The 26,233-nt window shown below is 43.7% G+C and overlaps 1 protein-coding gene across 3 annotated transcripts; it reads right to left on the bottom strand.

Moving 5' to 3' along the window:
* Nucleotides 1-9,377: 9,377 nt before the first annotated feature.
* PAX1 (paired box 1) lies at nt 9,378-24,934 on the bottom strand. Of its 3 annotated transcripts, XM_061636818.1 has the most exons (5): nt 24,895-24,934; nt 23,317-23,961; nt 19,476-19,621; nt 18,275-18,500; nt 9,378-10,613 (listed from the first exon to the last, which is right to left on the bottom strand). In XM_061636818.1, the coding sequence occupies exons 1-5, from the start codon at nt 24,896-24,898 to the stop codon at nt 10,516-10,518; spliced, it is 1,119 nt and encodes a 372-aa protein (XP_061492802.1). In that variant the 5' UTR covers nt 24,899-24,934; the 3' UTR covers nt 9,378-10,515. The 3 variants fall into 3 exon arrangements, 1 of the variants encoding a protein (XP_061492802.1); XR_009764078.1 differs by lacking the exons at nt 18,275-18,500; nt 19,476-19,621; nt 23,317-23,961; nt 24,895-24,934 and adding an exon at nt 13,796-13,979 and having other exon boundaries at nt 10,527-10,613; XR_009764084.1 differs by lacking the exons at nt 18,275-18,500; nt 19,476-19,621; nt 23,317-23,961; nt 24,895-24,934 and adding an exon at nt 13,840-13,979 and having other exon boundaries at nt 10,528-10,613.
* Nucleotides 24,935-26,233: the final 1,299 nt, after the last annotated feature.

Genomic DNA, 26,233 nt, shown 5'->3' with positions numbered 1-26,233 from the left:
CTCTTTCTGAAGTGCAGGGTCAAATCTGTAAACATGTTTGGAGCAGCCATGTTAAAAGATAAGGGCAGGGCATTCCAGGAAGGGGGTTGCCAACCCTGCTTGGAGATGGATGTCTTTGCAGAGGATCCCTAGTCAAGCTTTACCAACAGCACAATCCAAACTATACTCAGAAGTCAGTCCTGTTGAGTTCTATGGGGCTTAGTCCCTTATTACGTGTGTTTAGAATTGTAGCCTTCAGGGGCATCCATCTTTACTCCCCAATGCTCCCATCTAACATCTCCACAACACTAGGCTCCTTCTTCCTACAGTGACCTTCTGGTGACTGGCCTGGCCTGAAGGCACTTAAACCCTTCTTGCCAAAAGCAAGTAGGCTAGATTAAATGTTCCCTACCCAGGCTCCATCTTTTAGCTAAGATGTCTAGCTTAATTTCCAGTCAGATTTTTTTTAATTGTACGTTCCAAGCAACTGTGATTGATACTTAATGTATCATGCTTAATGACATCACTCGGGCCTGCCCTGTGACATCACTTGGGCCCGCCCCTAGAATCTCAGGTTTTGGGATGCTTCTGACCTGGCAACTCTAGTCCCAATACTGATTTTGGGGGGAGTCCACTTTCTACTTTTCTCCATTTGAAAACTCTCCATTTATTGCTACTCCCTGCTTTCCATTTCCTAGACAGTTCATGATCCACAAGAAGACCCTTTCTCTTATTCCATGACTGCTAAGCTTACTCAGAGGAGCTTTTAGGAGGTATCTTGTTGAAAGCATTTTGAAAATCTAAGTACACAATGTCGATTGGCTCACCTCTATCTATATGCTTGTTGACACTCTCAGAGAACTCTAATAGGTTAGTAAGACAGGGCTTACCCTTGCAGATGCCGCACTGGTTCTGCTTCAGCAAGGCTTGTTCTTCTATATGCTTGGTTATTTTGTCTTTAACCATGCTTTCCACCAGTTTTCTCAGGACAGACATTAAGCTAACCTGCCTGTAAATTCCAGTATCTCCCCTGGATCCCTTTTTAAACATTTATATTACATTAACCACATTCCAGTCCTCAGGTGTATGAGGTAGAAAGGGCAAGTTACATATTTTTGTTAGAAGATCAGCAACTTTGCATTTGAGTTCTCTGAGAACTTTTGGGTGGATGCCATCCAGACCTGGTGATTTGTCCATTTTTATTTTGTCTAGTAGGCCTAGAACTTAGTCTCTTGTCACCATTTTCTGCCTCAGTTCCTCAAACTCCCTTCCTGCGAAAGTTAGTTTGGGAACAGGGATCTGCCCTATATCTTCTGCTATGAAGACAAATGCAAAGAATTCATTCAGCTTATCTGCAATCTCCTTATCCTCTTTTGGTACACCTTTGACTCCCTTGTCATTCAAGGGTCCTCCCAGACAGGTTCCTGCTACTAATGCATTTATATAATTTTTTGTTGGTGGTCTTTATGTTTTTAGCAATATGCTCCTCAATATTTTATTTATTTATTTTATTTGTATCCTGCCCTTCCTCCCAGCAGGAGCCCTGGGCATCCCTTACTGTCTGATATAGCACAGTGTGGAGGAGAGCCTGGCTGGGAGTCCAGAGTCTGTGAGTTCAAATCCCAGCTCGTGTCTCCTGGGTATAAAGGGCCAGCTAAAGATCATCCCCACAGTGAGTGTCTCAGGGGTTACGTGCCCTGCCACCTGTGCAGCCATGGGCAAGCTGCATAGTCCCAAGGAGCCCAGTTGCCCCCCAGCTGGCAGTTGTGGACAAGGAAGGGGCTGGCTTGTGCAGCTGTGGCAAGCTGAGCAGGCCATGGCCAGCTGGGGAGGACTAGCCTCAGAGGGAGGCAATGGTAAACCCTCTCTGAATACCACTAACCATGAAAACCTTATTCATCGGGTAGCCATAAGTCAGGATCGACTTGAAGGCAGTCCATTTCATTTTTCATTGTCTGCCTGCATTTCTGTTCCTTTGTTTATGTTCCTTTTTATTTTCATCATTTGGACAAGACTTCCATTTTTTGAAGAAAGCTTTCTTGTTGGTCATATGCTAATACTAGCTGTTAACTATTATGCTAATATTTAATATTAGAATGCTAATAGTATCTTTGACTCTGCTCATTATCCACATCAGCATCCTCTTGGCCCTGATGGTACCTTTCCTGATCTGCAGTATACACTCTAGTTGAGCTTCTAATATTATGTTTTTAAAACCAGCTCCCAAGAATTTTGAATTTGACCTGTTGACTTTGCCTTTCAGCTTCCTTTTTACCAGTCCTCTCATTTTGAGGAAGTGTCCTCTTTTGAAGTCAAATGTGACAGTATTGGATTTTCTTGCCAATTGCTCATTTACATAAATGTTTAATTTAATAGCACTACTTGTAACTCGTTCAAAACACATCTCATACCAGGCACTGGGCACTACTTAAGATTAAGTCCAGAGTTGCCACCCCTCTGGTTGGTTCCATGACCAACTGTTCTAGGGCACAGTCATTTAGGGTAACTAGAAATGTTACATCTTTTTCGTGACTGGAGCACATATGTAGCCACTCTGCATAGCTAGTCTATGTGAGGGAAGCTGAAAAATGTTTTTAAAATGTCAAGCAAAATGCACACAACTTGGCCACCTATTAACTATTTATGGTAAAAAAAAATAGAAAGAGGCAAACCCCCACTCCCTTTCACTTCAAAAATATGAAACTAATATGGATTTTGGAGTTATAGGGTTGTATTCAACTAAGTCCTCCTCAGAGTAGACCCACTGAAATTAGTGAACCTAAGTTAGCCATGTGTATTAACTTCAACAGGTCTACTCTGCGTAAGACCAGTATTGAATACCACCCTTTGACAAAAAATGAATAAGTTACAGATTAGGGTTGTCAGGTCTCCGGTTTTCGCATGGAAACTCTGAATTTTTGGGGTCCTCTCCAGGTTTCTGGTGAGTCACGCCAGTCTCTGCACTCTCAGCTTTCATTTTTTAAAAAATGTTTCTAGGTGGTCTGGTTCAAGAGATATACACCAAAACATCAGCCAGCCACCCCCACAACTTCTTTTAAATGAGCTTATAGCTGGCTGCTTTAACCCTGCCCTTTCAGGTTTGTATCCAATAACTGAAGTCAGGGTTGCGATTGACAAGGGATTGTTGACCTCAAAGCAATAGCTACAACCCAATGCAAGGCCAGAAAAGTGTTGTCTGTTCCTGATTTATAACTTCCAGCAAAAAATCCCTTTCTCTGTGTATGCAGGTCAGGAGATGTAGAACAAACAAAAAATCACAGCAGGATCTTGATAGACAATTTTTTACTGTAAACAATTTCAGTTATGATTATAATAAAAGTGTTCATGCAGGGTTATTTAAATTACTTGCAAAAATAGCATATTATACATTTTTTCAAATAATTTTTGAACATAAATTTAAAAGAAGTTTAAATGCAACTTGTTTAAATTTTCCTGGGCTATTGCAAGAGGGCAGTTTATTTGTCTAATTCATTGCCTGTTTCGAAAACCTTCCCAATATGAATCTTTAATCCTATACTCGCTTTTCTGGGAGTAAACCAGTAATGCTAATCCTATATACCAGGAGTAAACCCCATTGAATTCAATAGGACTTACTTTTGAGTAGACATGGTTAGGATTGTGCTGTAAATCTATGGGACTTTTGAGTGAACATAGCAAAGGATTGTGTTTGTAAATCTTTCTCTCCCCCTCCGTTCCTATTTTTAAAGCAATTAGGCAGGGCTTACCTAGGTGTCACTGCTTTTTTGTAGGAAACTAATACTGATTTTATTTTATTAAAAAAATGTTCTGCAATGACCAACCGGTTTTGACAATAAACTAGTATATGGGTGTATGTGTGTATATGGAATTTTTCCAACAATCCTGTGAGGTAGGACTGGAAACCAAGACAGCTCATAACAAGAAATAAATCCATTTAAAACCCAATAACCATAAAACAAGTATGCAACAGTTGCAAAAAACTTAAAGTGGCATGATTCTGAATTTTGGGTTGGATGAGTGAAGTTCCTTATCACTTGAGGTTGCAGTCCTGTGCACACTTCCCTGTTTGAGTAAGCCCCATTGAGTACATTGGGACTTGCTTCTGGGTAAACATGCATAGGATTGCACTAACAATATATATTTACAGGTTGTGTAAATAATAAACATCTTTGACAATCATACTTAAATAAATATTCATACTATGTCCCAATAAGTATCTGATTTCACACTATGGTTGTACATTATTATTTCCTCTACATTTAAGTGTGCGCTTCTTCCATGGAGTGGTCATGGTCCCCCCTGTTGTTTTCACTCTGAGGGGCAGATTAGGCTGAGAGGTGGTGAGTAGCCCACGGTCACCCAGCAAACTTTGTAGCTGATTTCCATTTTTTAAAATTAACTAAAACAATTTACATGCAGACAAATTTTATTAAGTAGATCCACACAAATAAATTTAAAACACATCTAACTCACATTTAAAGTGCATGACTTCCCCCAAAGAATCCTGGGAAGTGTAGTTTCTCCCTCAGCTATAGTTGCCACCACCCTTAACAAACTACAGATTCCATGTTTCTGTGGTGGGATTCATATGCTTCAAATGTGTGTTGAATGTGCTTAAATGAATGGTGTGGATCTGCCCTAGGTGTGCTGTGCATTCATGAGTATATTGAAAATAACAATTAAAAAAATAAGTTTTTAAACAGGGGAAGGGTTGTAGCTCATTGGAAGGGCACATGCTTTGCATGCAAAGGTCCAAAATCCAATCTCTGGGAAAGACTATTGCCTGGAATCCTGGAGAGCCAATGCTAGTCCATGTCATCAGTACTGAGCTAGATGGTACGAAACGTCCTCAGTCAGTGAAAGACAGATTCCTTGGTTCCTTAAAAGAGGAAAGCAGCCCAAGGGCCACAGTGACTCCAAAATTTATTTATGTATTTTATTTACAACATTTCTATTCTGCTTTATTGTTAAAAAATAAACCCTCGAAGTGGTTTACAGAAGGAATTAAAACAATGTAATTATTGGCAAAAACAGTTAAAGACAGGTATTTAAAAACATTCAAAATAATAAAACCAACAATGGGTTAAAACACTTTAAAAAACATAGTAGCTTGAGTCCTCTAACCCAGTGGTTCCCAACCTTTATGAGTACAGGACCCCCTTTGTAAGCTCAAAAAATTTTGTGACCACCCCCATGCTAATTGTAATTTTAGTCTCCGCTAATTGAAAAAATGGTGCATGGCAAAATCACATTTCCAAATATCCTTTCCCATAAAAAGCTCCCTGCAGACAAGGAGGTGTTGCTTTCTTTTAATGCAAAGGTCCAATCAAATTGGGATCCCCCTCTCCCCAGTCTGAAGATGTACAGTCTTGTTTCCCAACACCAGTGGGTTACAGTGTTGGGCTAAGATCCAGGTTCAAATCCCCACCCAGTCATGAAGCCCACTGGGTGACTGTGGGCCAGACACAGTCTCTCAACCTGACCTATCCTATCTCACAGAGTTGGTGTAAAGATAAAATGGAGGGGGGGACCAAGTGCACCAGCTTGAGCAACATCTGCCAAGTATGGTATAGGCAGATGCCTGCCCTTGGTATGCCTGAAAGATGCTCTGGGCTTCAGCAAAGTCCTCCCCTCTCGTTTGGAGCAAGGGGGAGGTGTCATCTGCAGCAGCAGTGAGGAGCAGCCAGTGTCCAGGTAGTGGAGACTTATTATTTTTTTAAAATAATTTCTTTACTGTTCGCGGCTTCCTCTGGATTACTTCACGGGCCCCCTGGTGGTCATGGCGCCCAGGTTGGGAACCACTGCTCTAACCTTCTGTTATAACAGAAAAATCAACTTACACTTGCTGCATATGTAGTCTGTGGAGCTAAGGCCTGTGCAGTTTAACATTTTTCTGAGTAGCCAGTCATTTTAATGATTATTCGGTATTGCTTTTAAAGGTGTTTTTTTTTTGCTGTACACTGTCCTGATGTGAGAGAGTGGTACGTAAATAATTTTATAAACAAATAAGCAAACACATATCACAGACATTGAAGGTCACCACCACAAACCTATTTTCTTAGATGTCCTATATTGATACCTATATTGATAAAATGCCCTTCTTATATTGCTGAAAAATCACCTGAGATGTGCTTCTGCTGAGTAAATGTGTAGAGCTGGGATAGCCAACACTGTATCCTCCAGATGCCATTGGACTACAACTCCCATCATCCCTAATCATTGGCTGGGCTGATGGGAACAGTAGTCCAACAAAATCTGGCAGGCACAATGCAGACAGTGTAGTAGACAGCATTGGATGGCATCTAAGTCAGCTAGAGACTGTTGGGTATGAGGTGACAAACAGATGATGATGATGATGATGATGATGACAACCCAGCCCCAATCAGTTTGCCACAGTCTTCAGTGTCTTCAGGAAAGGCTGCTGGGAGAGTATGTAAACAAGCTGTAATCTTACCAAATCTAAGCACTTTTGGTTTGCTGATATAGAGAGATCACTGATGCCTTCACATCAGAACTACTATGACTTGTATAATCGTGGTAGCATTTTGCAAGTCCCTGTGGTTTTGGAAATCAATATTAGCCCAATATCCTCCCAAGGTGCTTGTGATCCACCCTTTTGCCATCTTTCTGCTTATGCAGCAGGCCCTAGAACTTCAAGGAGCACATCAGAAAACACTTATTATTGTTCACATTTCCTTTGTGGATCTTTTTTATAAAGTATTTTCTGAACATTATGATGGTAATGTTCTCACCACATGTATTCCACATCACAGGCTATTGAATCAGCTCTCTAATCAGCTCACAGAAAAGAAATATATCTAATTGGGAAATTAGTATGACAAATTACTGTTCCTTTCAAGTTGGCTAATGAACAGAACATTCTTCTACTAAAAATTCCTACAAATACATATGGTAATCATTAGTATTGCATCAGCCACTGAAAAAATCTAACTGAATAAGAAACATTTTGTTTCACCTGACAGACCAATTGGGCATCAAGGATGCTTTATTTCTTCTCCACCTTAAGTGCTTCTTCACTATCTAGCTTTCATCTACCACCACCCATATACTTTAAATGAAACATGGTGGTGCTAGCTGAAAATCATATTTCTGGCACTTGTCCTTCTCTCATGGCTAAATTGCCATGAACAGATGAGAGAGAGAGGGAGAGGGGGGGTGTACAAATGATAGACAAGCTGACATGGGAAGAATGCATCACCTTTCACTGCTTTGTCCACTGTTTCTTGCACTCCCCACTCCCCGTGCTTCCATTTACTATTTTTACTGAGTTTCGCCGTTAAGCCTTGCATTTATTTATTAATTTACAGACTTATAAGACTCAGGCTAGCCTACAAAATATGCTCAGAACTGGCACTTATTGCCTGATATTTGCATTCTCCTTGCCATTGACTGAACTGTTCTAATGTTATGGTATATGAACACTCCAACGATTGAGGAGCAAGGAACATTCATGGAGCTTTGGGAACTGATGCAAAGACAGTGGAAATTCAATTTTGTTGAAATAAAACCTCACACCCAGTGTAGTAATTGGAAGGTCAGAGAAGCTGGGGAACTGGAGTTCTGGAGGAACTATTTAATTTCTCTGTGACTCTATCTGTTCAAATGGTCAACACCAGCCAGGGTTCTTATCTGCGGGGACTCCATTCTCTCTGTCTGTCTCTCTCTGGCAATATTTTAAAAATACTGTTATCATGTCTGTAACATCTAGCTTTTTATACAGTACCACCTAGGGAAGATCCAAATGAAATGGAAGTAAAGGATGGGACAGTTCTCTTTAGTTGTTGCATAAGATAAACCAAGACTATCTCTGATTGGGTGGGCCAAGCTGACAGGATCAAGCTTGTATGGAATTTAAACTATGCTGTACTGTGCTGAAATTATGACACTAAAATGAATGCTTTTAACTTTTTTAAAAACCAGAATTTTAACAGAAATCCTCAATATTCACTAATAAATGCAATTGCTGGTGAAACAAGAGAGGATGAGCATGCTTGGGTGAGACCCCCAAGATTTGCAGAAAAATGAAAAGGGCAACAACAAGAAAAACCATTGAAAATAACCCAAGGAGGACAGAATACTTAGTGTCTGTTGAGGGGGGTGCGGTGAATGAAAAAATAGGGTGTGTGTGGAATGGAATATCCTGAAAGAAGGCATGGCTAGTTGGCTGGGACACCAAACAGGAGCACTCTACACTGCAACATTTTGGACTTTCCCACTAAATTCAGATAGTAAAAACATATAGTAAAATGTGCAAGGACAAGAATGGGGTGTTTACATCCATACAGTTACGTAGATCTCAGCCTTCAGCCTTAACTGAGTAATTTCTATGGAGGTAAGCTCTAATTAACTGAATGGGATTTACTTTTATTGGCCCCTGTCCACATAAAGTTACATGTATCCTCATTCACACCAGGAGACTTCACGTCATGAAGGCTCAGGTGAATATTGTAAATATAGATGTACAACCAGATCTGCAAAGTTACTGAGAAGCAGAGCTGGAACAAATTTGCTCCCCAAAATTATTCTCTACAAATTTTGATGTTGTATATTGCTGCTATTCTCAGATTTTTCATGGAACATTTGACAGCTAGTGATACATATTTCTTATCTATTTATTACATGTTTGTCCCACCCTCTTCCAAGGAGTTGAGTGTGTCCATGGTCTCCCACACACATACCCAGCTCAATTTTGACTTCACAACAACCCTTGGTTATGCTAAAAGATGGTGACTGACTAGTCCAAGCTCACCCATTGAATTTGAACCCATATTTCTGATGTTTTATGCCTAATCTGGTGGGTCAAAACCAACTATTGAGTTGCAGTGTAACCTAAAGTTGGTCACAATAGCACAACCACGAAAGAAATATATAGCAGTAACAGTAGTAGAAGAGGGTCCCCAAAGGAACATTTGGGCTAAAAGTGGGTTTGAAAAGGCTGAAAACTATAGCTGACCACATCACGTAGGCTCTTATTAAATATTTTATTTTAGTACTTGATATTTGACCATTTTTTATGGCTGATATGCCATGGTATATCATATTTGACAGTAAAAAGCTTGAGATTTCATATATGTACTGCCAAAATTAATCAAAAGCCATCAATAAATGAAAAGAGCTCAACTTCTGAGGTAAGATTTCACATTTCATATTCAAATTTTGAGTTTCATATTTTGATTGGTAAAATTTTAACCTTGGGCAAATTTCAAATATCTCAAATCTTATTTCAGCTGTTGAGTAAACAAGGTTAGGATTGGGCTTTTAAGAAAGTCTTTATGAGCAACATTAAGGAGGCACTCCCGTCTCTCCCCCCCCCCCCCACAAACTCTGCTAAACAAATGGACAGAAAAGGAATGAAAACACAAGAGTTTTAATCGGTCTTTTATTGGTTTGCTATAAAAATATAAAATCAGAAAATATTGTTACTCACTTGTCCTTTTACACTTGGGGTTAGAGGCATGTCTACATTGACAAAACAGGGGGTGTTAGCAGCATAGGATGTTGGGCTGAGGCACTGTAAAGACTGCTCAACTTGAGGGAAAAGCCATGGAAAAGAGAGAAAAACATGTGTGCATGCATTCCATGCATCCCGAGCAATGTCCTGTGTTTTTCTTGCCACCTCAAGTTTTTAAAACATGCCTTTTTGCTCATATGCCAGTTCTAAACTCTTCACAATTAAATTAAAAAGGGAAAGGAATCCTTCTTCTAAAAGGATATAGATCCACCTTGGTTCAGTCTGCCAGTGTTTGGTGGGGCCTATCTTTTAATTAGGAAGATTGTAATAGGGCTTGTGGTGGAAGCTAGTCTTTTTCATGTGTGTTTATGTCGGCATCATGTTCAAATAAAATGTGCTTTGTTAAGAATGTTTAATTTTGGTCTGGAAGAAAAATAATAAGTGTTTCATGACATTTTGAGGCTAGCCGCAATGAAGGGACAGTGTGCCCTGCTGTGAGGTGAAATCAAAGTTGCAGCGACAGTGCCAGCCAGACTATGAAGCAGTAAAGTTTGGACACAAAAAGCCCATCAAATTGTCAAGTTTTAAACGTATTGTCATATCTTGGCCAGCGACTGGGTGCTCTTTAGATGTTTTCCCCCCACCTCACTTGGGCATTTAAATGTCTGAGGCCAATATTGTTTTCTTGAGTCGCCATCAGCTCTCTAAATCCAAAGGTGTGTCCTCCTTCGTCAGTGACTCACAGCAAACAAATGTTTGTCGTTTGTTTTCGCCGTATTCTTCCCTGGCTTCCTACTCTCACCCCCTCCAGAGATCTCTGGTCTGCGATTCAGTCAAAGGCAAGTTCGCCATTCCGATTCCTCCGCGTTTGTTTGGGAAGGAAATGCGCCGTGACAAAATGCAAAACAGGTCTGGCAGCCCCTGCCATGTTGTGCGGGCTTTTTATAGGCTGCAGCTTCTCCTCTCCTCAAATCTTGACTGCGGGGGGGAGGGGGAAGCTTCTCCAACTCTTTCCCGCCTCCAAGTCTCCTTCTCCTCAGATGCCGTTTCCCGCCTTTCTCCTTCTAGGACGAGGAGGCTGGAACAGAAAGTCCATGGATGCTGGCGAGGGCGACTGCTGGAGTTTTGCCCCCAGGGCTGCTGGCTTGTTTTCTGTCGCCGACTGGAAGAGGAGGGAGGGACGGAGGGAAAATAAAGAGATATGTATGTGTCAGCAGACACACAACAGCTCTTCAGCAAAGGTGCGCCCCATATTATATGCCCATGTCTCCGATAATCAAAAGAAGGGTCCCAAACCCAGCTGAAGTTACTCATGTCCTAAGTCTAGTTCTCAGGGAGGTGGTAAGCCAGTATGTGTGTCACTTCAGATTGCAAAAGACCGTTCACATCGTGGAATCCCCTTCCACACAAATCAATTCAGGGCACATAGAAAACTAGATGTTAAGGAAGAAAGGGTCCAGCCTAGCTTTTTCCCTGCTAGGCTGCTTTTCTATCTGTGAGAGACTTTGTCATGGGGAAGCCATATTCAGTCTGAAGTGGTCAGACCCAGACCCAGGTTTTCACCCTTAGAGAGAATTAGGCTTTAAGTCCCATTAAAAGCCAGGACTAAATTAGCTTCAATGGAACTTAGTCTCAACTTTTTTTAGACTATAAAGACTGGACAACATATGCTGGTATCTCTCTCTCTTTTGGGTTATTTCACACATTATGTTTTAAGGGTTATTTGAGAAAAGGAGCCAGTATGGTGTAGTGGTTAAGGTGTTAGACCAGCCTTTCCCAACAGGTGTGCCTCTTGATGTTGTTGGACCGCAACTCCCATCAGCCTCAGCCATTGGCAATGCTGGCTGAGGCTGATGGGAGTTGTGGTCCAACAACATCTGGAGGCACACTGGTTGGGAAAGGCTGTGTTAGACTATGACCTGGGAGACCAGGGTTCGAATCCCCACATAGCCATGAAGCTCACTGGGTGACTTTGGGCCGGTCACTGCCTTTAAGTTGGAATTGACTTGAGGGCAGTGCATATACATTTTTGCATGTACCCATTAAATGTAATGTTTAAATGAGACAAACAAAAAATATTTGGCAGGGGGTAGCTAAGGCTCCTTGACATGTACTAGACTGGGGGCAAGTACACATTTGCTGTTGCAGAATATGTGGAGCTATTATATATGATCTGTCTGCATGTACAAAGCCTGCATGTACACTGATCGGGACATGCTTCCCAGACAGAGTGGTAAAGCAGGACTACATAGGTGCCAAAAAACATGTGTTCATGTCATGACATTTTATTTTATGTACTTTGTGTACATTCACTAAAAGTGGATGCTGCATGAAGTGTGACTATGCAGTGTCAGGGAAGTCCCTGCCACAAGCACAATGGACAGTTTTGCTCTTTCTTGTTTATAGAACTACTATCAGTTTCCTATTCACCCTAGCAGCCTAATAATAATGGTTACTCATAAAGAAGAATCCCTCTAAAAGTATTTTCTTTTCACTATGTTGGAACAGAGCAAGTGTGCTCCTTGGAAAGCTTCAGCAAAGGAGCCAAGGAACTGAAAATATGGGGTCTTCTTCAAATAACAATAGATAACACAATAGATACTATCAAAATTAAATTCATACGTGTCACTTGATCACCTCACCCATCACCTCATTACTCAGCACTTGACAACTAATACTGGTAGCTGATTTGTGTGATTTGCCTCCATTAAAAAGTTCTGTCTGAGCTGATATGAAACCTCTTTGGTGTGCTTGATTTGTGACAAATCATTCACAAGTGCAAGTCACCACTTAATTGCAATTGATAAACATGCATGTTTGAACAGGGTCAACGAAAAAGGTAGTCTACACACTGAAAACCTAAAAACACCCAAAATCACAAACATGGGGAAATCAGAAACCCATGCCTTGGAACACAATCTGCCGTACAAGAGTGCTGCTTCTACTCATTAGAAAAGAACTTGTGTAGAAAAACTTGCCCCTGATTTGTGCCCTTAGTTTACTACACTTAGCAATATCTGTAACTGCACTTTGAAAACTGCGGTATCACTTCCTTCAAAATCAGTCCTTGCTTTACAGTGCTTCGCTAATACAGCAGTTACAATGTAACCATGTAGTGGCTAAGGTGTTGGACTATGACCTGGGAGACCAGGGTTCGAATCCCCACATAGCCATGAAGCTCACTGGGTGACCTTGGGCCAGACACTGCCTCTCAGCCTCATGAAAACCTTATTCATAGGGTTGCCATAAGTCAGAATCCACTTGAAGGCAGTACACACCCACCCACCACAAGGAACTAATACTAGTTCCTTGTGATGGTTACATTGTAACTCTTACTTTTCCATTCCTTCTTTTCCCTTTGTCATCTCGCCCTGCCTCCCCACACCCACCCAGAAATGTGTAATCATTTTATTAACATTTTCTTGCTCCTTGGTGCAGGAACCTGTCTTTTGTGATTATATGACTCTGTATAATACCTATTTATAAGCATTTAATGCATTATTATGGATTTTTTAAAAAAACAATGAAACAGGTAGATTGGAAGGAGGAAATGGCAGCGCGCCCTCTAATTCCATGCTCCTAAACTGGGTTTATGACTGGGCAGTCCACAGATGGGTCCCTTCACTTAGCAACAGAGTCGAAAGAGAAACAGATGCTTATTGGGGAGCCACAATGAATTCAGTACTCAAAGCCTGGCTTACTTTTGGGAGAGATTAAGAAGTACCCAGGATACCCTAACACCTGTACTTGCCTTTTGCACCCTCCTGCAGCTACATATCTTACAGCTCCTATATATTATATATACATTTACTTGGAAGTAAAGCCTGCTCATTTTATGGGAACTAGATTGCTTCCAAATCATTGAGTTTAAAACTGCAGCTTCTTACTCACTGTACTCTGCTTCTTAAATTAGAAGTAAATATTTAATTAGTATTAGAAGCACAATCTGAGAACATAAATGTGCTAGGATCTCAACCATAAACTGCAACTAACAGAAGCAAATATTTTAAGATGTGGTGTCAAATCAACCAATCAGTACAGTTATTTACATTCCCTATGATGCTATGCCTAAACAAAAGGATAAACTGAACTAACATAACCTGACATGAACATATTCTTTTGTTATTTATCACTTTGCACATTCCTTTAAATGTGTTTTTTTTAAAAAAAAAAATCCGGCTTTGTGCAACAACCCCATTCCCCCACCCCAATATTAAGCACTTTTTGTTTGGACAGAAGTCTCTGCACCAAAACTCGCACCGCCATATGGAAAACAGTATATAGCATGTAATAAGCAAAAGATCACTGACTGATAGATTTTAAAAGTGGATCTGCCTCAGTCACCTATAAATCGGGCGAGGTCCCGGTTTTTAGAAGAGGAAGGTCACCTGGTGAGAAGCTGAATTTCACCAGCCGCTTAGGTTCCCATAGCCTCTTCCCACAAGTGTTTTTCTCATTTCCGGTAAGGTGGTACGGTGCAGGGGAAGTGAGGTTAGAAGTCTGTGCGGAATCAAGCAAGGGCGGAGGATGCACGTACTCCTCCTTTGCTCTAATTGCCAAGTCAGCCCCTTATACGTAATTGGGACGTAGCAGAGAGCCAGTGTGGTGTAGTGGTTAATGTGTTGGACTACGACGTTCGAATCCCCACACAGCCATGAAGCTGACTGGGTGACCTTGGGCCAGTCACTGCCTCTCAGCCTCACAAGAAGGCGATGGTAAACCCCCTCTGAATAAAGCTTACCGTTTAAACAAGCGGGTCTGCCGCTGACACGTGTAGCTTGGGCAATTAAAGGATACTCAAATATAGTTTGGACTGGGACACTTTGGCTTAAAGGATTTGTGGATGGCCGATGAGAAAGGCAGATGATTCCAGCTTTGAAACTAATTAGAACTTTATCTTGGTTTTATGACTACATTAATAATGAGCCGAGGAGGAGGCATTTAAAACATGTATTTTACAACTGGTCACTACAGACTTGTCTCATTAATTTTATTCAGAAACGCATCCATTGTTCTTAGATATTCTTTGTAGGAATCTGCAGTCTTTGTCAACTGCAGCTTCGGAAAACAACAACACAGGAATAACAGCTTATATAGCGTTTTAATAACAGTTTATATAGGTCTTTATAGTGTCCACAGCGCTGAACATGTATTATCCTGCAGTCACAAAGTAAATCACAATATGGAGATATTTCACAGGGGACAGAGGGGCTGGGGCTGAGAAAAAATAGCTTGCTTAGGCAACATAATGAGTTCGTGACTGAGGCGATATATAAAACAGGAAGTGGCGATTGCCTTACCAAACTATAGTAATAATTTTGCCTTGTAAGTGTTGTATGTCAGAGACATAGACTTCAGCTTCACTCATTGAGTGGTTCCCACCTGCCGCATTTTTAAAAAATGTTCTGCAAACTTTGCTCTGCGTCTGTTCTGCAAACTTTGCCTCCAGCAATTAGCTGCACTAAAGAAGCTCGACTTGTTGGAAACGCCGAGATATTCATGGAGAGTAATACAAGAACTTTGAAAAGAAAGGGGCATAAATGCGAGTTTTTATTCATTCATTTTTTACCCCAAGTCACACAAGGGTCTGAGACATTAAAGCTAGTCGCATCCCTAACTGGCAGAAAAGTATTCCATCACTGGGTTAGAGACAGATTTTCTTAAAGGATTGTCAAGGGAAGAAAGGGCGCACCTGTTTCTCATTATCCTGTACAACAGTAACACCATAATCCTAAAGCCACTGATTTCAGTGGCACAATCTTTGTTTAGGATCGCAGCCTAACACAGAATGCTCAGGGAAAGGAAAGCAGAAAGGCCGGTTTCTACTGTGAAACACACTATGTTGTTGTTGTTGTTGTTGGTGGTGGTGGTGGTGGTGGTGTGTGTGTGTGTGTGTGTGTGTGTGTGTGTGTGTGTGTGCGCGCGCGCGCGCGCGCGCGCGCGCGTGTGTTTAAAGGTGCGTCTTAAGATTCATTCAGACTTTCCTACAGAAAAGAGAAAAAGGGGATGGAGGAGGCTATATCCCCCACCAGTTTGTAAAACATGGTGGATTGGAAGAGACCATGTGAATCTGACCAGTAATGTCTCATCAAAATATCCTCAATCTGAAGTGAATGGGCAACGTTTCACTCAAGTATGGAGTAATTTCCGACAGATCATTAGGGTATGTATTTAAAAAATATTAAAACATATAAATTATCCCATTGGCACTAAATTAAACAAGTTACTGGTGAAAAGGAAAATGTACATGTAGGTATCCCACTCATAAGCATATGTAATAAATAAAATCATAATTCCAAGTAAATACATTTAAGATCAGGGTTCAATGCTGCTCAATCCAAATCAACAGCAGTTTTATTATTGATTTCAATGGATATGAACTGGACCCACTAACTAGAAATTTCTGTTCGGAAAAACTGACTCAATATTATTTACAGTCCAGTCCTCATCATGTCTATTCCAAAATCAGAGTCCCAGTGAGATTTAATTCCTAGTAAATATTTATTCTTAAAGTAAGATACAGTAGCACAATAGAAAATGGAGGGGGGCAGTAAGAAAATATCCATAAAGAATGAAAGGCAAAATAATGTATAAAACAAACCAGATTATGGTATGAGCAGACTTTAGAATTGTCATGCAGTTGAAGTGTTATTTATACATACTTTACATATTTAAAGAAGATGGTCTACTTCTAGTTTATTTTAAAAGAGAAAACTAGGCTGACCAAAATCATAACACCTTTTATAATTGCATGTAATGTTTCCTCTTTATTGGACTTGATCCCTATCATGATTTATTGTGAAGTGGTTGCATAAAAATGATAGCCTATGGTACTGAAATTATTATTTCTATCAAATCAAATTAGTCTCTGTCACATCTCTACATGTGGCATATTGGCACATCTGGGCTCATGACATATTCCTGACACATTTATTTTCTGTTCCATCTACTGCAAGAAAAATACGCCAATACTACTTTCACCCAAATGATGTCTTCATTTTAAAGGATTACTAAAAGTTGGAAGGTTTCCCCAGCACTTTTATTTTATTTTATTTTGTGAACTGACACCTAATGAAAAAGGAGATGAAAAGGAAGGATTACTTTTCGAGTTAAAGGATATTTCAAATTCTTCCTTTCTATTTGGCTGGCAGGCTTTGTAAAATATCTAAATTACCTTATAAAAAGAAGTTTGAAATCATTGGAGTGGCCCATTGAAGGGGGGTATTTTTAAAAAATTGTACTTGGTTTCTGATTGCTTGTTTCCTGACATTTTCATTAAACAAGCGCCAGAATATGACTTCCTTGTCCCTTTAGGATTGCCTCTCCGCCCCCCCCCCCCAGTCTTAAGCTAGCACTCTTCGTACTGGGGAGTAAATCTCATTAAATTCAGTGGTACTTACTTCTGAGTAAACATGCCTAGGTTCTTACCACACAAGTCCCTGTGACTGCAACAGGGATGTTAAGTGAATGAGAATTATTAGTGCTTATTTTTGACAGGATCATGCTTTAAGTTGTTAATAACATGCTGTTTGTCGTTATGTGCCTTCACCCCTCGCTGGATCGTCACTTTGTAGACCTTATCTTGGAAGACAGTCGTACTCGGTTAGGAGTGATCGCCAATGAAATGAATGTGCTTTCAAGGCGATTACGACTTATGGCGACCCTATGAATCAGCGACCTCCAATAGCATCCGTTAAAAACCACCCAGATCTTGCAAGTAATATGCTGTTACAAAATATCAAAACAGAAAAATGCAGCGGATTTCAACTCAACCCGTCCTTCAGTGCTTCTTCGCTCAGAAAATTATCACCATCTTCCTTCTTATTTTAACGTTTTAAAACGTCTAAGCCTTTTGGGGTACTTTCACACGCACATGACGCACCATTTCAGTGTCGTCAATCATTGTCAATAATTGCGCCTGGCTAAATGACGCCCACTTGGAGTTAATACTCCAAAGGAGACCACACACAGTTAATGGATTAGAAGGAAAATAAAAGGTATCGCTATAGAAAAGGCGCTGGAATAGCTTTGTACGGTGGGGAAAATGCAAGGGGAAAGAAAATATTTTGGCAGGATGGGGTTTCTTTTCCTACCCGGAAAGCACCCCCCGATGTTTTAACTCCTACAGATGCCTGAATAGTGAGTGTGATCTGAGGCAGACTAAAGAGCAGGGCTCTCTCCAGCGAGGACAGCAGTGACGGACAGGAAATCCCGGAGGTCTACTTTTCTCGTCCCTCCACGTGACCCAGGCTTGAGTCTCTTCCAATGACATTTCCTATGACTGATTCGGAGGGGGGGGGATCCTTCATGAAAGTATAGAAGGTTTGCTTCGAAACATCCCTTGATTGCAGAGGAAATTATTCTCAGCAAAGTTATTCTCAGCTCTCGATAGCACATTCTTCCCCCCTCGCCCCACTACCCTGTAAGTCTCCCGGCTCCCTGATTGCGTAGCGCGGATCTATAGAGGACCGAGCGCTCTTCGGATTATATAGCTAGAGAAGGGGGGCATTTCATTTGGAAAACTCGAACAACGAAGAAAGGAAAGGAGGTGGGCAAGTCGGAGGCCAGAAGGGGAGGCAGTCCCCTCTCCCTTGCACCTAGGCTCTCTTGCAGCCTAGGCTTCATTACATGGAGGTATTCTGGTTGGAGTGGAATGCAGCCCGATCCTCGGAAATAAGTCCCGCGATTTTCAATGGGGTTTTCCACCAGATGAGTGTGTGTAGGGGTTACAATACCAACAGAGGACGGATGCCTCCCCCTCACTCAGCTGCCTTTCTTCCACCGCCACCTAGGCAGAGCGTGTACACCCTTTGTTTTCCTTACCTTCTCGGGAGGGATGTTTGAAAGTCAGGGTGGAAGCCAATTCTCCCCCATGAATGGCCACTCCGGGCCCGTGGTGATGAGCCAAGGGGTTGCCTTGCGTCTGCCAGTGATGATGGGCCGGACTTAGGTAGCTTCCGCCCGGCCCGCTGTAGACTCCGGGCTGGTTTGAAGACGGGTATGCGCAAGGGGACAGGAAGGTACCCACAGCCGAGAGCCCAGTAGGCGGCTGCGAACAGCAAAAAGAGAGAACGTTACATAGCGAGAAGGCGGGGAGGCGCCTAGGAAAAGGCACCAAGGGTAGCCTGAGCCCTCCACGGTCCCGATTCTATACACGTTAACTTGGAGGTAAATTAAAATAATTTTAATGGGCTTCACTTCCATGTAAGTGGCAACAGAGCGTTGCGAGTCTAAGAAAGATGCAAAAAGCCTTGCAGCAGAAAGATAGATACTAGCAACCGTCACATATATAAAGCGGACACGCATGCGGTTCTGGGTCCTTATTGCACTAAGCGCAGAAACTACTACAAACACGCGGATAGTTAGCTTTTCAAACAAGTGTTGGTTCCTGCGAAATATGCACAACTATACACGGGCATTCTTTTTTTTTAAAAAAAAACTTATTTACAAAATGTGGTTTAAAAATAGTAAGGGTGTTTTTTAAAAAATCAATACTGTATAGTGGCAGGATTTTGAGTAGCATACGTGAAAAGATTGCTACGACTAAAGCAAATAAATAAACTTAATTAAAATGCCAGTTTACCATGTGAAGCAAAGAAAGTGTTTGTGAAATTAATGCAGTCAAAAGAGCCCTTAGCTGTTCTGTCACACACACGATTCTTCTGCTCCCCTGGATTCTACATGCATGTGTTCTTTGGATATAAAGGTAGATAGCTTTTAAACAGATTTGTGTGCGTGTTTTCAGAATCTCATTTCAATGTCTGTTTACAGCAGTTTCGAACACAGATACAGATATTTTCCAGAGATCCACGAGCTTTGCATAGATCTTCCAGGAGTTAAACCCACAGCTGCCCATTAACACTCCGCCTTCTTCCCATTGTGCTGGGTGTCGTTACAACAGCTGGAGGGATGATCTTCATCGTTTTCGATTTTTAGCTTCTCCATCTACCCAGCCCGTCACCTGCCCATACCCAACACCCCCTGCTAGTCTCTGCCACAGAATTCCCGACTGGCCTGCTGTTACCTGGGGGTATTTAATGTCTGCTTCCGCTGCCGATTTGTCAAGCGCGTTGACACCTTGCCCGGAAGCAGGGAAGGTGGTTCTGTTCACACTTGGCCAGTCTTCTAGTTTGGGAGAGTAGGCAGAGCCCTCTGTCCCAGCTAGAGCTCCTGGGATAGGAAAGAATAGATCGGGGAAAATATTAATAATCAGAAGAGAGGAGGTCTTCCCTCAGAAGGCTGGCTCGGTGAAGTGTTGGGGTGGGGGTGGGGGTGGGGGTGGGGGTGGGGGGTGAACTACAGCCTCAACCGCAATCTGCCAGTCTCTTCAGAGATCCCCTTACGCTGCAAATGGCCTCTCCAAGGATAAACAAAGAAACTGCCTTTGGATTTCAAAGGACCCTGGGTGGCCTTTCGATGCCACCTGAAAGCGCAGGTCAAAGACAGATTGGTGTGAGTTTCAGGGGATGCCCACTCCGCGGACATTCCATGCAAAATAACGCGAAGTACGGGAAGAGAGTAATTGCTTCACTGAGGAGTTGGGGGAAGCTTCGAGGCAGATCCCTATGGTCGTTTGATTCATTTTTCAATGGTTCCTAGGCCTGTAAAGGATTTGAGACTAACTTTTATTTCACCCCTATTGTAGTGCAGCAGCCTCCTGAATGGGGCTAGCAATAAACACAATCCAGATTTATTTATAAAACTCTCAGTCCCAGCATCGCCGCTCCAGCCTCTGTTTGGGTGGGAAGCGCTTCAAGATGAAATATTGGCGGGTTGGGGGGTTGAGCTTTCGAAAGACACTGGTGGGTCACGGGTGTTTTACAACCAAGCTGCGCAGCTGATGGGCTCTGAGCTTTTCGTAAAACTCGAGGTTCAAAACAAGGGTGATCCGAAGGGGTAACATATACAAAAACAGGCGAGGGCCTTAAATTGCAAACAGCTTTTGCCAACATTTCATTTGAAACATATTCTTCCACCTCCATGCCTGTTCCATTTACACAGGCCAGTTTTTTTTGGCTTTCACATCCTTTAGGAGGCTCTTCTCAAGGGGGCGCCATTTCAGATTTGGGGAGCGGAGGTTCAGTGAGTAGGAACAAGGTTCCGCAATTTCCTACTGCCTGCTCTTGGATATACACAATGTTAAGGGGAGAAATGCAGCTTAAAGCATTTGGGGTTCTTTGCTTCAGAGTTCATTATCAGCTACCTATTCCGGAGAACCGGGCACCTCCTGGCTGTTTTAGAGTAAAAGTGTGTGTGTGTGCGTGCGTGCGCGTGCGTGCGTGCGTGCAGCATGCATTACCTGGTGCATAGAGACTCAATAATTATTAGAGGATAGAACCAGTTAGCTGGAATACATATAGATGCTCCTAAAAATCTATGGTCTGAAATAAGGGATGGATGGGACGTCTCTTTCCTGTCTTTTGATTATTATTATTTTTTTTAAAAAAAAGGTATGTGCGCTTGAAAGATTAATTCTTCTTTTAAGAACGAAGAACTTCTATGTGTCTTGTGACTGGTTGTCTTTTGTATCCACAACGTGAAACATTCTCTCCTCCAAAAAGTTTTCAAAATAAAAAAAAAACTAAACTAAAAGGCTGGACTCAGTTTTCTAGCAACAAAACGCAGAAGATAACCAGAGTCTAAAAATATAAAGTCCCCAATTTGCCGCCTCCTCCTTCTGACAACGTGTCTGTGGATCGTTTGGCTCTCCAGCCATTCTAAAATAAAGTAATTGTAAACTCTTCGCGAGAAGAGAACGGAATAAATAATCGAGCCTTTTCAACCGGAAGGCTAGTGAACATTTTAGGAGGTGGGGGAGAAAACCGCTCTCAGACATTTGATCTTGCAAAAAAGTAATCACGAGATGAACTTGCTTAGGTCCACTTTTTCTTTTCCTTTCTCCTAAATAAAAAAGGGAAGGGGGACGGTATAAGGGCTCAGAGTTTGCGGTTGGCAATCTATCATCGCTACGAAAATATTTTCCACATTTTTTCATAAGAAGTTCAAGATGTCCGGGCCTTCTCAGCAACAACAGCCGGAGTTCTGTCTGCTGAATTCTGGTCCTCCGGGTTGCTGCAGTAGCAGCTCCCAAGATGCCTCTGGGCTTCGAGCAATGAGGCGCAGTAGATATTAACATGTGGAGGGCTGGACATGGGAGCATCTCTTTCAAATCCTGGCTCAGTTAATGAAACTCATTTGAAGGCCTTGAGCAAATCACTAGCAGCTAAACGAGGGATGGCCGACTTCTGCATTGGAGACTATACTCTCCTGAGCCAGTGAGAAGCATGTTTTGCAACAAACAAGGGTGCCACTGGAAAGGTCAGGGAAGCGCTGCCTCCCATTTCAGACCACCTGATCATTCTGAGAGAAAACCCGGGAGTTCTACACACGGAGTGGCTATCGAAAGAGGAGGCCTGGGTGCTCAGTGTGCATGCCAAAAGTGCAAATCCTGTTGCTGACCACAGAAACAGACAGCCAAACAAAAACAAAAACCTGGCTGGCCTGTGTAGAGAAGCTTGCTGCAATTATTAGGAGGTATAAAACTGTAACCATTAGAAATGCCGGGGAATGCGCTGGCTTCTTTTGGCATGGGAATCTTGAATACATACTCAAATGCGTGTCTTTAAGGGTTGCTGAAAATCTCCCCCGCCCTTTCCACACACATATAAGTAATGGCGCTCCATCTGCACTGTTCGACCCCTCCTCCGGTTGTGGTGACAGGCTTTTTAATGAAGTCCATACAAGGTAACATAGGAGGCACATGTCCTTTGGATCTGCTCCAAAACTCTAAAGAAGAATTGACTACCGCCTCCTTTCTTTTTGAGAAATAAGCTTTTTTCCCTTACATAAACTATCTCCATAACATATTTATTTACTGATATTATTACTACTACTCTAATTAAGGTTTAAGAGAGCCAGGGTGGTGTAGTGGTTAAGGTGTTGGACTACGACCTGGGAGACCAGGGTTCGAATTCCCACATAGCCATGAAGCTCACTGGGTGACCTTGTGCCAGTCACTGCCTCTCAGCCTCATGAAAACCCTATTCATAGGGTCGCCATAAGTCGGAATCGACATGCAGTACATTTACATTTAATCAAGGTTTGGCGTAATATTCAATGCTAGTCCTAATGCTAGACCCACTGAAGTTAATAGGCAGGACTAACTAGGTTCATTCATTTCAGTGGGTCTACTCTGAGTAGGACTTAGTTGAACACACCCCATGGTAGGTTTTGGGGAGCCAGATTAAATTGCTCCATATACTACTCTGACCTCCAGCTGCCTATCCCAGGTCTAAACTCTAGTCTCTCAGGAGATTGTGGTGAGGATCCATAAGATAAAAATGGGCACTTTTCATCTTATGGATCCCTTCCACAGTCTCCTGAGATGCATACATACTTTAGAATAAGCCCCATTGAACTCAGTGAGATTTACTTCTGAGTATGCATGCAAAATAATTGCGCTATAAATCTGTCAAAAGCAGGAAGGGAGAAACTGTTTTTGTTTGGATTGAAGCTGCTTCTCTCTCTCGCGCGCGCGCGCGCTTTGGTTTTTGTGCCCACCCCCAACATTATCCCTCTTTTGCATAAAAAACTGAGCCCTTTTGCTTTGTCTTTTCCCTTTAAATTCAGCCTAAATACGTGTCACAAAACTGTTCTTCTTTCCCTCCGTTGCCTCCCTTGAGTCCAGTTTTGCCCTGTAAGCTCCTCGGGGCAGGAACCTGTCTTATCCTTATTATCTCTGTGAAGCTCCTTGCACGCTTATGATGACTAATAACAGCTTCGTTTTTTCGGGAGCAAGAATGTATCCCTCCCCCGTCGCCAAATGACTCCTAATCTTCCTTCTTATCTGGGCTGAGTCCACTCACCGCTCTGCTCCATGAAGGTTCGGATGCCCAGAATGTTGGTGACCGAGTGAGCCGAGGGCCAAGAGCGGGGGAAGCTGACGTGGGCTGCAGAGACCGAAGCTCCGGGGTGGCTGCCCATTTTGCCGCCGGCTGTCGACACAGCGCTGGGGTACGGATACTGGTAGATGTGATTGTAAGGCAGGGTCGGTTGCGGGGCGGGTTGCTTGCAGCTGCTGCTGCCGCCGTCGTAGGGTCCGCCTGGCTGCGAAAGGTTGCCGATCTTGTTCCTCAGGATCCTGCTGATGGAGCTCACCGAAGGCACGTTGTACTTGTCGCAGACGCCGTCGGCCAGCAACCGGTCCCGGATTTCCCAGGCGAAGATACCCGGGTCGCCCTGTTTGTAGTCTCGGATATGTTTCACCACGTTCGGGGTGGTGACCCTGGGCTTGCTCCCGCCGATGGCGCCGGGAAGGATGGAGCCGGTCTCGTTGTACCGCGCTAAGATCTTACTCACGCAGCCGTGCGACACTCGCAACTGCCGGCTGATGTCGCAGGGCCGAATGCCCAGCTGAGCCAGCTCCACGATCCGCAGGCGGATGGCGTTGGGCAGGGGCCTCCCGTTGACAAAGACGCCGCCCAGCTGGTTCACTTCGCCGTACGTTTGCTCTAGAAGCAACCGGGGAAGAGGAAAAGGGAAAGAAGCGCTAAGTTCTTGCTACTGTGGCAAAGGCAGAAGGCAGAGAGGACGGGACTTGGCGGCAGCCGCTGAGGGCTTTCCAAGGACTCAACACACTCTTAAAAAAAATCACTACTACTAATACTAGTACTACTGTTCTAGGTAAAGTGGCCCAGAAGAACGACCACTTGTTCCATTAGTATCGTGGAATCCCCTCTTCAGCCGCAGGAAGGAATTAAAAGAGGCGGGAGGAAATCCATTCCTTCTATAACTAAGCGGGAAAGCACAAGTCTGACTAAAAAGATGTTAAGGTGTAACTAATGGACTTTTTTGCGACAAGTTGTGACTGACCACTAATTTAAATATATATATGTTGCTATAGCCATACATATATGGGAGGGAATATTTGCCATTGTTGCTAAATAGTTCTTCCAAGTGCAAAGGCAGAATACCAGATATACTAGAGGAAGAAACAAGCTTTCCAGAGGCATTTGACTGACCACTGTTGGAAACAGAATGCTGGGCATAATGGACCGCCGGTCCGAAGCAGACCGGCTCTTCTGGCGTTCCTCTTGAGTTATCTCAAGCCATAAACTGCGAACACGCATGCGTCCTCCTACATCCCGTTTAGCCATATAATCTAATCTACAGCAAGCGGCTCCCAGAAAAATCCTACCCTTTCCACAGTGGCAGAAACCGGGACTTTTCAGTCGGCCCGGACCGAGAGCCAAAGGCTGGTGTGGCTGCGGCGCGCGGCTCCTCCCTGATCAAAAGCGGCCTAGAGACTTCGCTGAGGCGCTGGTTGGCGATTCCTGGTTTCACAAGCGAGAGTGCTCCTGCCTCCCCAAAGCAGCCGGGCGGCGGCTATCCGCGACCCGCGACCCTTCTGCCCGCCGCCCTCACGCCGATTGCCCCTTTCTTACCCATGGCCCGCTAGGAGAGACGCCCGCGCTGATCCCACCTCTCTCTCCCGGCGTTTGGAGGCAGGAGCATAGAGAGGAGAGCTCCGGAAGCGCCTGGGCAAGCTGTGCGGGGGCTCCTCTTCACTCCCGCGCTCCGGGCGAAATCGGAGCGGAGGCCCGGGCAGCCCGCACACCTCCGAGGTGCGCTCCGCATCCAACTGGGGGAGGGGGCGATAAACCCGCAGCTTCAGTCCCAGCTCAACTTGACGTGTCTCCCACGTCAATCTCCAGGCTCACGCTGGAGGTGCCGGCATGGCTTTCGCCGCTCATTGGCTCCCGCTGGGTGTTCTTGGCCCGGCCCTGGAAGGCAGGCACAGCGAGGTGCGTCGGGCAGGGCTTGCCTGGGTTCCGCCCCGGCTGGAGCCCTCCCGCTAAGTCGAGGCCGAACAGACTCAGGTTGGCCTTCCAGCGCCCAGGCTGCTCGTGCAGCCTTCAGCCACAGCCCCACCCTTAGAGCCATCTCCTCTTTTGCCGCCGCCACGTGACGAAAGAGCACCCCTGAGGACGGCACTCAGTGGGTGGCTCCCCCCCTTTAAGAGACCGTATGTTTTTCCAAACAGGTGATCCTTGTCCTCTGGGTTGCTATTTCAACAGGAGCGCCCGATATTTTGGAGGGAAAGCCACACTCCCTCCCTTTGGCTAAACTGGTCTCTGGTAGCCCGCAGGGCGCGAGGTGGGTGAGGTCAGGTGCCACTTGCACGTTTGCCCGGCTGTCAGGTGGACGAGCTGTTTTCAACGAGAAGCCCAGATCCTGGGCACTTTGCACAGAAGCAAAGCCCATTATGTTGGGGGGGGGTCCTCCCAGGATTGAGGCCACTATGCTGTGCGACCTTAGGTAGGAATAAGCCGCATTAAACGAAGTGGGACTTACTTCCGAGTATACGTGCAGAGACAGCACGCCCCACGTGACTGGCTTCCTTGCTAGTGGGCACAGAACTGCAGCGTTCCAGGACAACGCTTGCCTAAGCAATAACTCCACCTTGATTTCAATAGGATTTACTTCCAGGTTGGTACGTTTCCGTACCACTCGTTTCTAGGGATGATGCGCTGGGTCGTTAGAGAAAGCAGGATAACAATTTGACAAGGGTGCAGACTCCCACTCCACGCTCAGCAAATGACCGAGAGAAAGAGTTCAGAAAACATCATCCCCTCTGGTTTTCCCGAGACAGCTTACTGTAGTGGAGAGGGGGAGCCTTCAAAGAAAACTAGTTAATGTGGTTCTAACCGCAAAATCAGATTTACTTCCAGATAGTATGTTAAGGATCCGGAAACTAAGTAACTAGTAGTCAAGGACGGCAGC

Source organism: Rhineura floridana, chromosome 1, assembly GCF_030035675.1.
Source record: "Rhineura floridana isolate rRhiFlo1 chromosome 1, rRhiFlo1.hap2, whole genome shotgun sequence".
NCBI lineage: Eukaryota > Metazoa > Chordata > Lepidosauria > Squamata > Rhineuridae > Rhineura > Rhineura floridana.
Note: the sequence above shows the minus strand (reverse complement) of the source record. Positions and strands in the feature narration are given on the sequence as shown.